Consider the following 15,059-nt stretch of genomic DNA (forward strand, 5'->3'; position numbering starts at 1 on the left):
GGAGTTTGGAGACAGGGTGTGAATTTTGCCGAGTCCGTAAATGTCATGGTTCCCACTCCCTGAAGGAAGAGAGAGCATGGAACTCGGTGACCTAATAATGGGCAGCCACTGTACCTCCACTTCAAGCCTGTTCGGTCTGTTCTGTGATGCAAGCTCACTTACCAGTACATTTGGATTTGAGCTTCTTGATAACACTGTTGATAAAGGTGGCGTTCAGGGAGGGGGGTTTCAGTTTTAAAATAAGATCAGTCAGCCATTTGCACAAGTTATGTGCTAAAGACATCACACTGAATCATTATTATGATTATTGGACTTGTTTAGGGGTATGTGCCAAGCATTGAACTAAGCACTGGGGTAGAGACAAGACAATCAGGTTGGATACATCCACGTCCCCATGTGGGGCTCAGAGTCTCCTCCGTAGGATTTAATCCCCATTATAGTGAGGAATTAACTGAGGCAGGGAAGTTAGGTGACTTGCCCAAGATCACACAGAAGACAATGACCGCTCATTGTGTGCAGAGAAGATATTGAGCACTTACTGTGTGCAGAACAATCTACCTGTAGTGAAGCTGACCCATGTATTCTGCTGGAAACAATATGAAGCATTGTTGGCACAAGTTTGAGAGCTATCTTGGAGGGCGGGGGTGAACAATTAAATGATAACAAACATCTGAAGTCCATTTTTATTTTCCCTCTTAGCTTTCTATCTTAATAGCTTCTACCTACCTTTTGCCTTCTGCCTTGGGTCACTCTATCTTATAGCCAAGAAAAAAAAGAAGCTCTGAATGACTGCCAGTGACCACATTCCCCACACTCAGTCAAACCAGCTCCCAGCTGCCTTTCCTATTAGCAAATTCACATGGGAGTGTCTTACTTTTCCCAATTGAGATCTTAATAGGAATGGCTTTGGACAAAACCATCTTCTCTTGGACTCAAACCATCCATCCGCAAGCTATATTCACAATTAAACCTGGCTAAGCTTAAGGACATATTTCTGATATTTTTGCTCCTGTGCTTTAACTGCATATTGCTGAATTTATTCCCAGCATGTAAATCCTCCATCAAACTGCAAAATTACCTGAAAGCGGGCACTGGGTTATTCTGATTGTTTTTTTCTGACACTTCCCAGGATGTTTCAGTACTACTGGTGATGATGCCGTAGATGGTAAAAGAGTTAGGAAACGCTTAGCAGGAACAGAGAGAGCTTTCTGGGAGTGCTTTCCACGTGGCTCCAGTTCAAAAAGTAGAAAATGCCATAACCTTCCCCACATTTTAATGAAGAGACAGACACTTTGAAAAGTACAGAAAGCATGCCCTAGATGTCTAGAAATGTATCAGAGCCTCTCTGGACTGCTGACGGCTCTCGAGGAGATGTGGGGAGAGGAACGGAGGTTGGCAGGAAAATCAGAAGGAAGGCTACTGTGTGGAGCAGCTGCCTAGAGCAAATAAACGGCCCAAACTCAAGGCACACACACAGGGAGGGATTTCCCCAGGTCCCTAGCTCTCAGAGCTGCAGGGAATGCTGTTCTTGCAGGGTTCCGAGGGAGAACAATTTGGCTTTGCTTTGGCAGGCTGCAGTGTCATTGGAAGCCACGAAGTTTTCCTCCCCCTTCCTAGCACGGACACTTTTCCTCAGCATTCCTTATCATCTTGAATCCCCAACAGGGAAGAAATGTGGCCTAGTGGAAAGAACATGGGCTTGGGAGTCAGAAGATCTGGGTTCTAACCCAGGTTCTACCACTGGCTTGCTCTTTGACCTTGGGCAAGTCACTTAATTGCTCTGTGCCTCAGTTTCCTCTAATGTAAAATGGGGATTCAGTACCTGTTCTCCTTCCTATATTCTACCTAATTACCTTGTGTCTACTCCAGCACTTAAGAACAGTCCTTGACATAGTAAGCACGCTCAAAACATACCATAAAAATACTTGCATTTGGTTATCTCAGGGGTATAGACAATCTGCCAATCAGTATGATTAAGTGATAATAATAATTGGGCTATTTGTTAAGTGCTTCCTATGTGCCAGGCGTTGTGCTAAGCGCTGGAGTAGATACAAGATAATCAAGTTGGACACAGTCCCTCTCCCGCAGTCACAGTCTTAATCACCTCTTAATCCCCACTTTATGGATGAGGTAACAGAAGCACAAAGCAGTGAAGTGACTTGCCCAAGGTCACACAGCAGACAAGTGGTGGAGCCGAGATTAGAATCCACGTCCTTCTGATGCCCAGGCCCGTGCTCTATCCACTAATCCACGGGGCATAGCAATTGTTTTCAAGGGCTTTTTTCTAAGATGATTTAAATTAGGGAAAGAGAAAGAGAGGGATGGGATTGTAAAGGAGATCCAGGATTCCTCTCACTCCAAAGCAGTGGGAGTTATAAACAACCAGGCCCCTAAGAACTGAGAACTGCAACTGCCAGATGGGATCCTTGTTGATATTATCAGGTAGAGGATACAACTGATGGAAATGCCGACAGACCACGGAGTAGTGAAATGGCTCTTATTAATGTCATTCATTGCAGTTTACGGGTTGATAAGTAACTGATGGAAATCACTACCAGAATTTTCCCTGTCAGCTAGAGACGGATGTTCTTTATAAAACATATTCTCAATTATCTGATATGGCGAAAAGTATTAGGTACAGTGAAAATGAAGGAGAATGAGAAGCCAATAGATACATTCTCTCACACACTTATACTCCTGTCCATCAGGGTTGGAGGCCCCTATGTGTGTGCACCCTGCCCCCAAATCCTGTTGCTTCTTTTATGGTATTTGCTAAGTGCTTACTATGTACCAGACCCCGTACTAAGAACCGGGGTAGATAAAAGCTCATCGGGTTGGATGCAGTCCCTGTTCCACAAAGGGCTCAGAATCATAATCCCCATTTTACTGATGAGGGAACAGAGGCACAGAGAAGTTAAGTGACTTGCCCGAGGTCACACAACAGACAAGTGGCAAAGCCGGAATTACGACCCAGATCCTTCTGACTCCCAGGCCCTTCATTCAGTCAGTCATATTTATTGAGCACTTACTGTGTGCAAAGCACTGTACTAAGCGCTTGGGAGAGTACAATATAACAATAAACAGACACATTCCTGCCCACAACGAGCTCACAGTCTAGAGCGGGGAGACAGACATTAAATAAATAAATCACAGATAGACATATATATGTGTGCTGTGGGGATGAGAGGGAGGATGAATGAAGGAGCAAAGAAGAGCGTCACAGAAGGGAGTGAGAGAAGAGGAGGGGAGGTCTTAGTCAGGGAAGGCTTCCTGGAGGAGAAACTCAAGGCACACACACAGGGAGGGATTTCCCCAGGTCCCTAGCTCTCAGAGCTGCAGGGAATGCTGCTCTTGCAGGGTTCCGAGGGAGAACAATTTGGCTTTGCTTTGGCAGGCTGCAGTGTCATTGGAAGCCACGAAGTTTTCCTCCCCCTTCCTAGCACGGACACTTTTCCTCAGCATTCCTTATCATCTTGAATCCCCAACAGGGAAGAAATGTGGCCTAGTGGAAAGAACATGGGCTTGGGAGTCAGAAGATCTGGGTTCTAACCCAGGTTCTACCACTGGCTTGCTCTTTGACCTTGGGCAAGTCACTTAAGGAAGTGGGGGACAGCAATTATCTGTCTGATATAAAGAGAGAGGGCTTTCTAGGCCAGAGGTAGGATATGGGCAAGACAGACGAGCTCTAAGTACAGTGAGAAGGATAGCATTAGGGGAACGAAGTGTGCAGGCTGGGTTGCTGTAGGACAGTAGCGAGGTGAGGTAGAAGGGGACAAGGTGATTAAGTGCTTTAATGCTAATGGTGAGGAGTTTCTGTTTGATGCCGAGGTGGATGAGCAACGACTAGTTTCTTGAGTGGGAAAACACGGTCTGAACGTTTCTGAAGGAAAATGATCTGGACAGCAGAATGGAGTATGGACTGGAGTGGGGAGAGACAGGTGGCAGGGAGGTCAGCAAGGAGGTTGATATGATAATCAAGGCGGGATAAGAGAAGTGCTTCCTTTAATGTGATAGCTGTTTGGATGGAGACGAAGGGGTGAGTTTTGGCGATACTGCGAAGGTAGAACTGACAGGATTTAGTGATGGTTTGAATATGTGGGTGGCAAGAGAGAGTAGAGTCAAGTATAACGCCAAGATAATGGGCTTGTCAGACAGGAAGGATGGTGGTGCCATCAGTGGTGATGGGAAAGTGAGCAGGAGGACAGGGTTTGGGTGGGAAGATAAGTTCAGTTTTAATCCTTCTGGTTTGACTCTTCCTTGAATGCCCAACAAAGAATCAGGGGCAAGGGCCACAGAGCTTCGGGGTGAAGCTGAGAAGAGGGTTATGGTGAAGATCAATCAATGATATTTCCTGAGACCGTAGGATATGCAGAGCACCATAAGAAGCACTGGGGAAAGTACTATACAGTGAAGTTAGTAGACTCGATCCCGGCCCACAGGGAGCTGGCTCACAGTCCACGGCGGGAGACAGATATTAAAATGAATTAGAGACAAGGGAAATGGCAGCACAGGGCTTCAAGGCTCCAGGAGTCACAGAACGCCGCCCGAGGGGACAGAACATCGAGTAGCGAAATGGCTCTAATGTTATTCATTGCAACTTACAGGTTGGTTGATATGAAATCGCGTAGGCATTCTTCTCATAATGGCCGAGTCAAGATCCTGAGGACGATTAGTGGCCCCCATCACAATCACCTAGGGGAAGAATGATAATCTTAAATCAATCATCAATACCTGGATTCCTAATCCCCAGAAGGCTAGTTAGGAAACTGCAAATGTCCCCAAATATTCTTTAGATACTGCAGTGGTGGTCCCATCGCCTCTGCATCAAACAGAAACTCCTGACCACTGGCTTTAAAGAACTCAACCACCTTGCCCCCTCCCACCATAGCTCGCTGATTTCCTACAAAACCCAGCCCGCACACTTTGCTCCTCTAATGCCAACCTACTCGCCGTACCTCGAGCTCCTCAACCTTACCCCAACTTCTCACCTGGCAATCCCTTCCCCTTCATATAATAATAATAAAAAAATAATAATGATGGCATTTGTTAAGCATTTACTATGTGCCAAGCACTGTTCTAAGCACTGGCGGAGACACAAGGTAATCTGGCTGTCCCTAGTGGAGCTCGTAGTCTTAATCCCCATTTTACAGATGAGGTAACTGAGGCACAGAGAAGCCAGGTGATTTGCCCCAAGTCACACAGCTGACAAGTAGCGGAGCGGGATTAGAACCCACAACCTCTGACTCCCAAGCCCGTGCTCTTTCCAATAAGCCACGCTGCTTCATATCTGACAGACGATCACGGTCCCGTTCTTCAAAGTCTTATTAAAAGCACCTCTCCTCCAAGAGGCCTTTCCCGACTAAGCTCTCATTTCCCCTACTCCTTCTTCCATCTGTGTCACCCTTGCACTAGCATTTGTACCCTTTATTCACTCAGAGTCCCATAGTATATCTTAAACTTATTTATTTACATTAAGGTCTGTCTCCCCCTCTAGACTTTAAGCTCCTTGTGGGCACGGAAGGTGTCAACCATCTGTGTTATACTATACTCTCCCAAGATTTTAGTCAGTCAATCATATTTACTGAGCATTTACTGTGTGTAGAACACTGTAGTAAGTGCTCGGGAGAGTACAATATAACACATTCCCTACCCACAATGGGCTTACAGTCTAGAGGAACTATACAGTCCAGTCAGTCCAATACTCTGCACCCAGTGAGTGCTCAATAAATAGCAGTGAGTGATTTAGATCTCTGGGTTGGTGAATTTCCAAAAAGGTTGAATTAAATCCAGGAAATAGAAACAATCATAGCTATAATGATAACTGTGGCATTTATTAAGAGATTGCTACTTGCTAAGCACTGTAATAAGTGCTGGGATAGATACAAGATAATCAGACCAGGCAAAGCCCCTGACTCTCATGGGACTCACAGTCTAATAGGAGAGAGAACACTTACTTAATCCACAATTTTTCAGCCTACGCAAACTGAAGTACAGAGAGGTCCTGTAACTTGCCCAAGGTCACACAGACAAATGGCCAAGTCAGGATTAGAATCCAAGTCCTCTGTCTCTCAGGCCTGGGCCAGTTCCAATAGGCCGTGTGAGCAGCGTGGCTCAGTGGAAAGATCTTGGGCTTGGGAGTCAGAGGTCACGGGTTCTAATCCCCGCTCTGCCGCTTATCAGCTGTGTGACTTTGGGCAAGTCACTTCACTTCTCTGTGCCCCCGTTACCTCATCCGTAAAATGGGGATGAAAACTGTGAGCCCCACATGGGACAACCTGATCACCTTGTATCCCCCCAGCGCTTAGAGCAGCGTGGCGCAGTGGAAAGAGACTGGGCTTGGAGTTAGAGGTCATGGGTTTGAATCCCGGCTCTACCACCTGTCAGCTGTGTGACTGTGGGCAAATCACTTCACTTCTCTGTGCCTCAGTTCCCTCATCTGTAAAATGGGGATTAACTGTGAGCCTCACGTGGGACAACCTGATTACCCTGTATCTACCCCAGTGCTTAGAACAGTGTTCTGCACATAGTATGCGCTTAACAAATACCCCATTATTATTCTCAATAACTGTATTTTCTAAATGTTTACTTTGTGCCAAACCCGGTACTAAGCACCGGGGTAGACACAAGAGTATCAGGTTGGACACAGTCACTGCCCCTCATGGGGCTCTCAGTCTAGCAAGAGGGAAAACAGATGAAGATGAAGAAACTGAAGAAAAGTGAAGTAGCTTGCCCAAAGTCACACAGAAGGCAAGTCGCGGTATGAGAACCCAGGTCTCCTGATTTTCCCACTAGACCACACTGCTTTAATTTTTTTAAACGGTATTTATTAAGCACTTACTTCAAACACTTTTCTAAGAGCTGGGGTAGATATAAGCTATTCATGTCAGACAGTCCCTGTCCCACATAGGCCTCACAATATAAGTAAGTGGGAGAACAGGTATTTCATCCCCCTCTTAGAGGTGAGGAAACTGAGGCACCACAGAAGTTAAATGATTTGCCCAACATCACACAGTAAACAAGTGGTGGAGCTGGGATTTGAAAACAGGTCCTCTGACTCCATGCTCTTTCCATTAGGCCATGGAGATCAAGTAAGTCTGGAATAGAGATTTGAACTTCTGGCTTTTCAATGAGCCAAACTGAAAACCAGCTGCTGTCTTCACTATCTCTAAGAAGTCTGAGTCCCGGGCTCCAGCAGATTCCAGGAAACTACCCTCGTCAGGAGTGCTATTTTGATTAAGGGCTTACTATGTGCCGGGCGATGAACTAAGCGCTGGGGGAGATAAAAGATAATCGGGTCGGACACGGTCCCTGTCCCCACATAGGGCTCACGGTCTCAATCCCTATTTTACAGATGAGGGAACTGAGGCCCAGAGAAGTGAAGGGATTTGCCCAAGGAAGAGTCTGGGCCTGGGAGTCAGAAGGATCTGGGTTCTAATCCCCACTCTGCCACTTGTCTGCTGGGAGACCTTGGGCAAGTCGCTTCACTTCTCAGTTCCTCAGTGACCTCATCTGTAAAATGGGGATTAAAACTATGAGGCCCATGTGGGACTGCCTGATCACCTTGTATCCCCCCAGCTCTTAGAACAGTGCTTTGCACAAAGTAAGTGCTTAACAAATACCAGCATTATTATTATAAGTGGTGGATCCAGGATTAGAACCCAGGCCCTTCTGACCCACAGGCCTGCGTTCTTTCCATTAGGCCATGCCGTTTCTCTAAAACAGCCCCTACTGTTGGCAGCGGCTTCTCAGGTAACCAAGAAACTACAAATGAATGAAATGGAGGCTGAGTTGCCTCCCTAGTCTTTTCCAGAGTTTTCCACTCACCCCACAGCTCCGCCTAAGTCTACATGAGTTTGAGGGAGAAGGTCAGGGTGGTTCAGAGCCCAAGCCAATTAGCCTTCAGCTGACTGGATATGGATTTCTTCCTCATCCTGTTGATGCTATGATTTACTGGAACAGAGAGCAGGGTGTAGAGGCTAAATGCATATTTACATGGCCTGATTTGAAGATTTCACTTCCCATCCAACCGCTAGGCTCACGCTAGTCAGCACAAGTTTGAGAGTCAGAAGACCTGGGACCTAAACCCTGCTCGGCCATTTTCTTGCAGTGTGACCCTGGGTAAATCACTTAACCTCTACGTGCCCTGGTCTTCTCACCTGTAAAATCGGGACTAAATACCTGTTCCCCCTCTCACGATGGTGAGCCCTGAGTAGGATGGGGATTGTATCTAAGATGGTTACCTTACACCTAACCCAGCGCTTAATAAATAGTACCAAAATTCCAGAATGTCAATATGCTGAGCTCTTAGGAGTCATGAGGGCTTGGACTTCCTATAAAGAGCCAGTCTTTCCACACAGGTATTTTTTGTTTTTTTAACCTTGGGGTGTGGGCAGTCCAGAGTCTGAAATTGCAATTCTGAGGTATTAGGCTGGGGAAAACTTAGGTCTTTTGGGTCCCCCAAATCTGGCTGAGGAAAAGATGTTCCTCCTCAGAATGGAAACATACTGACAAAAACAAACAAAAAGAGAGGCTTCTGTATTATTACCATGAATGCTTTCAGCAGTTTCATCTCCCCGGTTAGCAAGAGACACTTTGGTGTTTTCCCTTTCGGATATCTTTAAGAAAAAGATTACCGTCTGGGATAGCTTGCAGGTGGCTCCTGGAGGGAGGGGAGTAGACTAGTTGACCTCTACAAAGACCTTTCCCTCTCCAAGGCAAAGCTCCCCCTCCAAACCAGCCTGGAAGCGCTGTTGAGGATGACCCAGCAGCCTAGCTATGGTGCAGGGAAACCAGCCAGTGGAGGCTCTCACATCAGCACAGTGCCACCAGAGGGAAGTTTCAGGCAACGGAGGATTTCTTCTATGGGGAAAAGAGCCTTAGTTGTGGGATAAAAAAGCCAGCAACCCGGCTGTCTCACAGATTCACTCTGCGGCGATGAAAACTTGTCCTGGACTCAGTTCCTGATAGCTGGCCATGTGCCGTATGTCGGAAGGCATGGGCTGGCAGAATGACCAGCCCTTCCGGTGAGAAGCGCTGAGGCCTCGCGGAAAGAGCACCGGCCACTTGGGGCACTTGGATTCTAATCCTAGCTCTGCCCTTTTCATTCATTCATTCGTAATTACTGAGCACTTACTGTTTGCAAAGCACGGTAAAATAATAATGTTGGTATTTGTTAAGCGCTTACTATATGCTAAGCACTCTTCTAAGCGCTGGGGTAGATACAAGGTAATCAGGTTGTCCCACACAGGGCTCACAGTCTTCATCCCCATTTTAAAGATGAGGTAACTGAGGCCAGAAGTCTAGTTGATTCTACTTATTGCTATTGTTCTTATCTGTGTCCCCCGATTAGACTGTAAGCCCAGCAAGGGCAGGGACTGTCTCTATCTGTTACCAATTTGTACATTCCAAGCGCTTAGTACAGTGCGCTGCACATAGTAAGCGCTCAATAAATACTATTGAATGAAGTCAGTTGCCCAAGGTCACACAGCTGACAAGCAGCGGAGCCAGGATTAGAACCCATGACCTCTGACTCCAAGCCTGGGCTCTTTCCACTGAACCACGCTGTAAGCGCTTGGAAGGCTACAATATACTGATAAACAGACACATTCCCTGCCCACAACAAGCTGCCACTTGTCTGCTGTGTGACCTTAAGCAAGTTGGTTAATTTCCCCAGGCCTCCGTTTCCTCACTTGTAAACTGGAGATTAAGTACCTGTTCTTTACAGGTGGAGAGGGACTATGTCCAACTGTACTTTAGTCAGTGCTTGGCACAAGCAATTAACTATCACTATTATTATTATTATTATTGTTGCTGTTGTTATCAGTCAAGCTGCTGAGTTACATGGCCAAGACTTGGGGAGGAGGCAACACCTTGGAGAGTCCTGGATGGGCTCAGCCTGACACGGAGCCAAACTCAGGTTGAGATGTTTTAATCCAGTCATTTCTGCTTCTCCCTATTCTTCCCTCCTGGAAATCAGTTCAAGCCCAGTCAAAGGAAAAACATACTCTGGGGCTGGACGGCTTCTCCAAGCAATGGGTTCAATTTAGCAAAAGTTCCTGTGCTCTAATGCCCTGAGGATTTGAGCCAGATCACCCTAGGGAACCTAGGGTAGGGCAGTCCCAGCCTCCCTATTAATAATGCAACATGGTATTTGTTAAGGGCTTAATATGTTGCCCAGCACTGAACTAACTGCTGGGGCAAATACGAGATGATCAGGTCATTCAGAGTCCCTGTCCCACCTGGGGCTCACAGTCTAAATGAGAAAGAGAATCCCTCTTTTGCAGATGAGGACACTGAGGCACAGAGAAGTGAAATGACTTGCCCATGGTCATATAGCAGGCAAGTGGTGGAGCTGGGATTAGAACCCAGGTCTTCTGACTCCTAGGCCTGTGCTCTTTCTGCTAGGCCCTGCTGCTTCCCTTTTAAAAATCTGATGGGCTGGAAGAGGTTTCAGAATAATATAACTTCTGAATATATTTAGAAAGTTATTCTAAACTTTCTAAACTAGAGCAAGATGTAGAGGCTAAATGCATATTTACACAGCCTGATGTTGAAGATTTCACTTCCCATCCAACCGCTAGGCTCACGCTAGAAAAGAGAGCAAAACCCTGCTCGCATTTTCTTGCAGTGTGACCCTGGGTAAATCACTTTACCTCTATGTGCCCTTTCCTCGCCTGTAAAATAGGGATTAAATACCTGTTCCCCTCTCAAAATCATCCCTCTCCTCCCCTTCCATTCAAGACATCTTCAAAGCACCTGGAACCCCAAAGGATTCAGATCTACCTAATCCCAGGAGGTTGGTGGAGGGGACGGAGGGAGAGGGGGATCCGCAAACTAGAGAGGGACTCTCTTGGGCTGGCTCCAGAATCCCCTCAACGTATTGGTGCTGTTTAGCAAATTGCAGAGATTACCAAATGACCTCATTGCCATAGCTTAACGGTCCGTTTACTATCTGCACAGCTAATTTTTAAAAAAGAACTTGTCGTTAGGAAAGGTAGATGTGAAAGCAAGCCAAGGTAAATCAAACGTGTAGGTCTCTGAAGAATTTTGATTTTCCCATTATTGTCAACAATTCCAAGGCCTTCACCATTTAAAGTCACCAGGCACTATACAATTAATCTCAGAACAAAAATAATGGTTATCCACAGGCCTCATGCTTCAAGTTATAGTTTACCTAAGGTTTAAAAAAATATGAAATTCCAGAAGAAACATATCCAAATCAGTGACTCTCACAATGGGTTTTAGAGTGCCCACATATCTAATTTCATTCATTCATTCATTCATTCATTCATTTGTACTTAGAGTGCTTACTGTGTGCACATCATTGTACTAAGTGCTCGGAAAGTACAAATCAGCAACAAATAAAGACAATCCCTGCCCAACAACGGGCTCCTAATCTTCATTTTGAATTGTGCTCCACATTTCACTGAAGGCACTTGAGCTACTAAACTCTTCCTCACATTTGCTTAATGATGGGGCCATCTAGAGGCAAGACCATCCAAAACAAACAGAAAAATAGAAAATGGAGACAGAAGTGACTTTTAGGAAAAGAGAGAGCCCAAAATGAGTTTCATTTCACAGTGGGAATAATTAGAAATACTAATGATCTAAACTAGTCTCCTATATAACCACTCAAATAGTTCAAGCTCTCCTTCAATCTTCATATTGAAAAATGTTCAGCAGGGCAACGGCCCTTACTTTTAAGGTTCACACCCCACTATATAGTGACTGTGACTTGTCCCTAACATTTTTGAATTCCTTCACCACTGGATCACCTCACTTTGTTCTGGTGGGTTTTCTCTGTGATTTGACTTGCATCTTTCCTTTAAAAAAAATGCCCATAACACACAAGCTTTCTCCCCTGTGCAATTCACTCCACAAAACATACATCTGCAGAGAAATCTGTCATTCAATGACAGGCCTTCACTCAAAACATTCCCACATGATCGAAAGGAAAAGAGAAATAATAAAAGCACCAGCACAATACAAATTAATGCCCCCCCCAATCTTTTCAGACCAGTTCAATTACCATATGTTTTCTTTCCTAAGATAGTACTAACAATTACTATGGGATTTATTAAGTGTTTAATCTGTGCTATGTATTGGATTGGTCACCATCCCTGTCCGACATGGGGCTCACAATCTATTTTCTCCTTATTGTACAAATGGAGAAACTCAGGCCCAGGGAAATTAAGTGACTTTGCTCAAATATCAAAGCTACAAATGGTAAACCAGATGACTGCACCTAATGAAATACAGACACATGAGAAATATAGCCAATTAAAGGAAAATCTCTTCACATACCTGGCAGCTGTAATCAGTATCCAGCCCATCCCAAAGACTCATGAATTGAGCTTTCATCATGGCCGTGGCTTCATGGTCAGAACTGGAACGGTTTCGAAGGAAGGAGTCTAGGAGAGGAAAGACAGCTTGCCTTACAAATGAAAATACTAGTGGATAGAGCACAGGCCTGAGAGTCAGGGGAACTGGATTCTAGTCCCAGTTCTGTCACTTATCTGCTGGGTGATCTTGGGCAAGTCAGTTAACGTCTTGGTGCCTCAGTTTCCTCATCAGTAATACAGGGATTCCCTCTTGCTTAGAATGCAAACCCCAAGTGGGACAGGCACTGACCTGATTAATTTCTATGTACCCCAGCTCTTAATACAGAGCTTGACACATAGTAAACCCTTAATAAATACCACTATAATTTTTTTCTACTTACGTATTCGAGTTTTAAGCCGTCCAACCTCTCTCAGATTCATTAAGCTCCATTCAAATAATAGATGTTACCAAAATTATTCTAAACAAGTTGTAGCAACAATGAAGTTTGGTTAGAGGATGACCATGTCTGCCACACTTTTTAAAAGGAAATTTTTCTTAGAAAATTCTGGCTTTTGCTCAAGCCCAGGAATAAGCAGAGGTAGCACAACGAAGGTTTTTGAGAGCCCCGTTACTAACTTTTTCTATCTCCAAGTCAGTTTCAGTTAGCCCATTTATCCGTTTAAACGGAACTTTGGCTTTTCCCCTTCCACGGGCTTATTCCCTGGTAAACTGCCAACTCTCAACTCAGGGGGTCAGGGCAGGCCAGAGGAGGTGAGGAAGATAACACCTTAAGAAAAGGAACCTTGTTTTCTTCTTTTTGGTGCCTGGCACAGCGTGCGGCACAAAGTAGGCTCCTCACTGCTCAGCATCCCCACCAGTATTTACTGAGCACCTACTAAGTGCAGAGTACTGTATTAGGCTCTCGGGAACAGACATGAAAAGACACGGTCCCTGCCCCTGAGACACTTCATGGCAATGGGAATCAGTCGCTGAGCTGTTGGGAAGATTCAGTCAATGGCATGTAAATAGCACCAACTGTATGCAGAGCACTACTATGAGGTTGGGAGCATATAATATATCCAAGTTGGTAGTTACGGCCCCTGCTCACAATGAGCTTCATCTAAAGGGTTTCTAAGTCAATCAGGATGTCTCCAAGAAAAAGTCATCCCTGGGGTGACTTGTGAGCACAACCTCAAACATGTGAGTTTTACCAAGTATTTCAGATACCCTTTTTGTTCTAAAGGGCCACCTCCTCCAAGAGGCCTTCCCAGACTGAGCTCTTTTCCTCTGCTCCTCCTCCCCTACCATCACCCTGACTCCCTCCCTCTGCTCTACCCTCCTCCCTACCCCACAGCACTTGTATATATATATGTACATATTTGTTATTCTATTTATTTTATTAATGATCTATACATATATCTATAATTCTATTTACTTATACTGATGCTATTGTTGCCTATTTAATTGTTTCGTTGTCTGTCTTCCCCCTTCTAGATTGTAGGCCCACTATTGGGTAGGGATTGGGTTGGGTAGTCTCTATCTGTTGCTGAATTATCTTTCCAAGCTTTTAGTACAGTGCTCTGCACACAGTAAACGCTCAATAAGTACGACTGAATGAATAAGTGAATAATGGGCTCCAATCCCGGCTCCGCTACTTGTCTGCTGTGTGACGCTGGGCAAGTCACTTCACTTCTCTGTGCTTCAGCTCCCTCTTCTGTAAAATGGGGATTGAGACTGTGAGCCCCATGTGGGGCAGGGACTGTATCCAGCTTGATTTGCTTGAATCAACCCCAGGGCTTAGTACAGTGCCTGGAACATCGTAAACACTTAAATAGCACAATAATTATGTTTATAAACTATGATTATTAAGATACCACAGCAGAGAAGAAAAATCTCCTGATAAACCCTACTGGACAGACATTTGTACTAGGTGCTCAATATTTTACTCCTGAATCTATTTCAAGAGATTTGGATTTTCTTAAAGCTGCCAATTTTAAATACAGATTATTCGGGTACTTCAATCAATCAATTTATTGACCACTTATTGAGTGCAGAGCATTGAGTGCAGAGCACTGTACTAAGTGCTGGGAAAGCACAACAGTATTACAGACACATTCCCTGCCCACAGCTAGCTCACTATTTACTGAGACAGTATAACGGACACATTCCCTGTCCACAATGAGCTTACTATTTAGTGAGTCTTACTCTGGGCAGAGAACTGTACTAAGCACTTGGAGGAGTAATAATAATAATGTTGGTATTTGTTAAGCGCTTACTATGTGCCGAGCACTGTTCTAAGCGCTGGGGTAGACAAAGGGGAATCAGGTTGTCCCACGTGGGGCTCAGTCTTCATCCTCATTTTACAGATGAGGGAACTGAGGCACCGAGAAGTGAAGTGACTTGCCCACAGTCACACAGCTGGCAAGTGGCCGAGTCGGGATTCGAACCCATGACCTCTGACTCCAAAGCCCGGGCTCTTTCCACTGAGCCACGCTGCTTCTCTAGTACAATATAACAGAATTGGTAGACGCTTTCCCTACCTACAGTGAGTTTACAGTCTAGAGGGGAGAGAGACATTAACATAAATTAAATTACAGATATGTACCTAAGTGCAAATTCAAGTGCAACACAGAGTGGGAGAAGAGGAAATGAGTGTTTTTAGTCAGGGAAGCTCTCTTAGAGGAAATGTGCTTTTAATAAGCTTTGAAGGTGGGGAAGAGTGAACGTCTGATGGATAT

The 15,059-nt window shown here is 45.1% G+C and overlaps 1 protein-coding gene across 3 annotated transcripts in view; it reads right to left on the reverse strand.

Annotated features, from left to right (window-relative positions):
• The window catches only part of ATAD1 (ATPase family AAA domain containing 1), a 57,705-nt gene that overhangs the window by 12,839 nt on the left and 29,807 nt on the right, over positions 1-15,059 (reverse strand). For all 3 annotated transcript variants that reach the window (XM_007666230.3, XM_007666231.3, XM_001506261.6), the window contains exons 6-7: positions 12,304-12,410; positions 4,603-4,692 (exon numbers count right to left, since the gene is read on the reverse strand). In XM_007666230.3, the coding sequence (XP_007664420.1) occupies positions 4,603-4,692; positions 12,304-12,410 (197 nt within the window). The remainder of the gene's footprint in view (positions 1-4,602; positions 4,693-12,303; positions 12,411-15,059) is intronic.

Source organism: Ornithorhynchus anatinus, chromosome 3 (genome assembly GCF_004115215.2).
Source record: "Ornithorhynchus anatinus isolate Pmale09 chromosome 3, mOrnAna1.pri.v4, whole genome shotgun sequence".
Lineage (NCBI taxonomy): Eukaryota > Metazoa > Chordata > Mammalia > Monotremata > Ornithorhynchidae > Ornithorhynchus > Ornithorhynchus anatinus.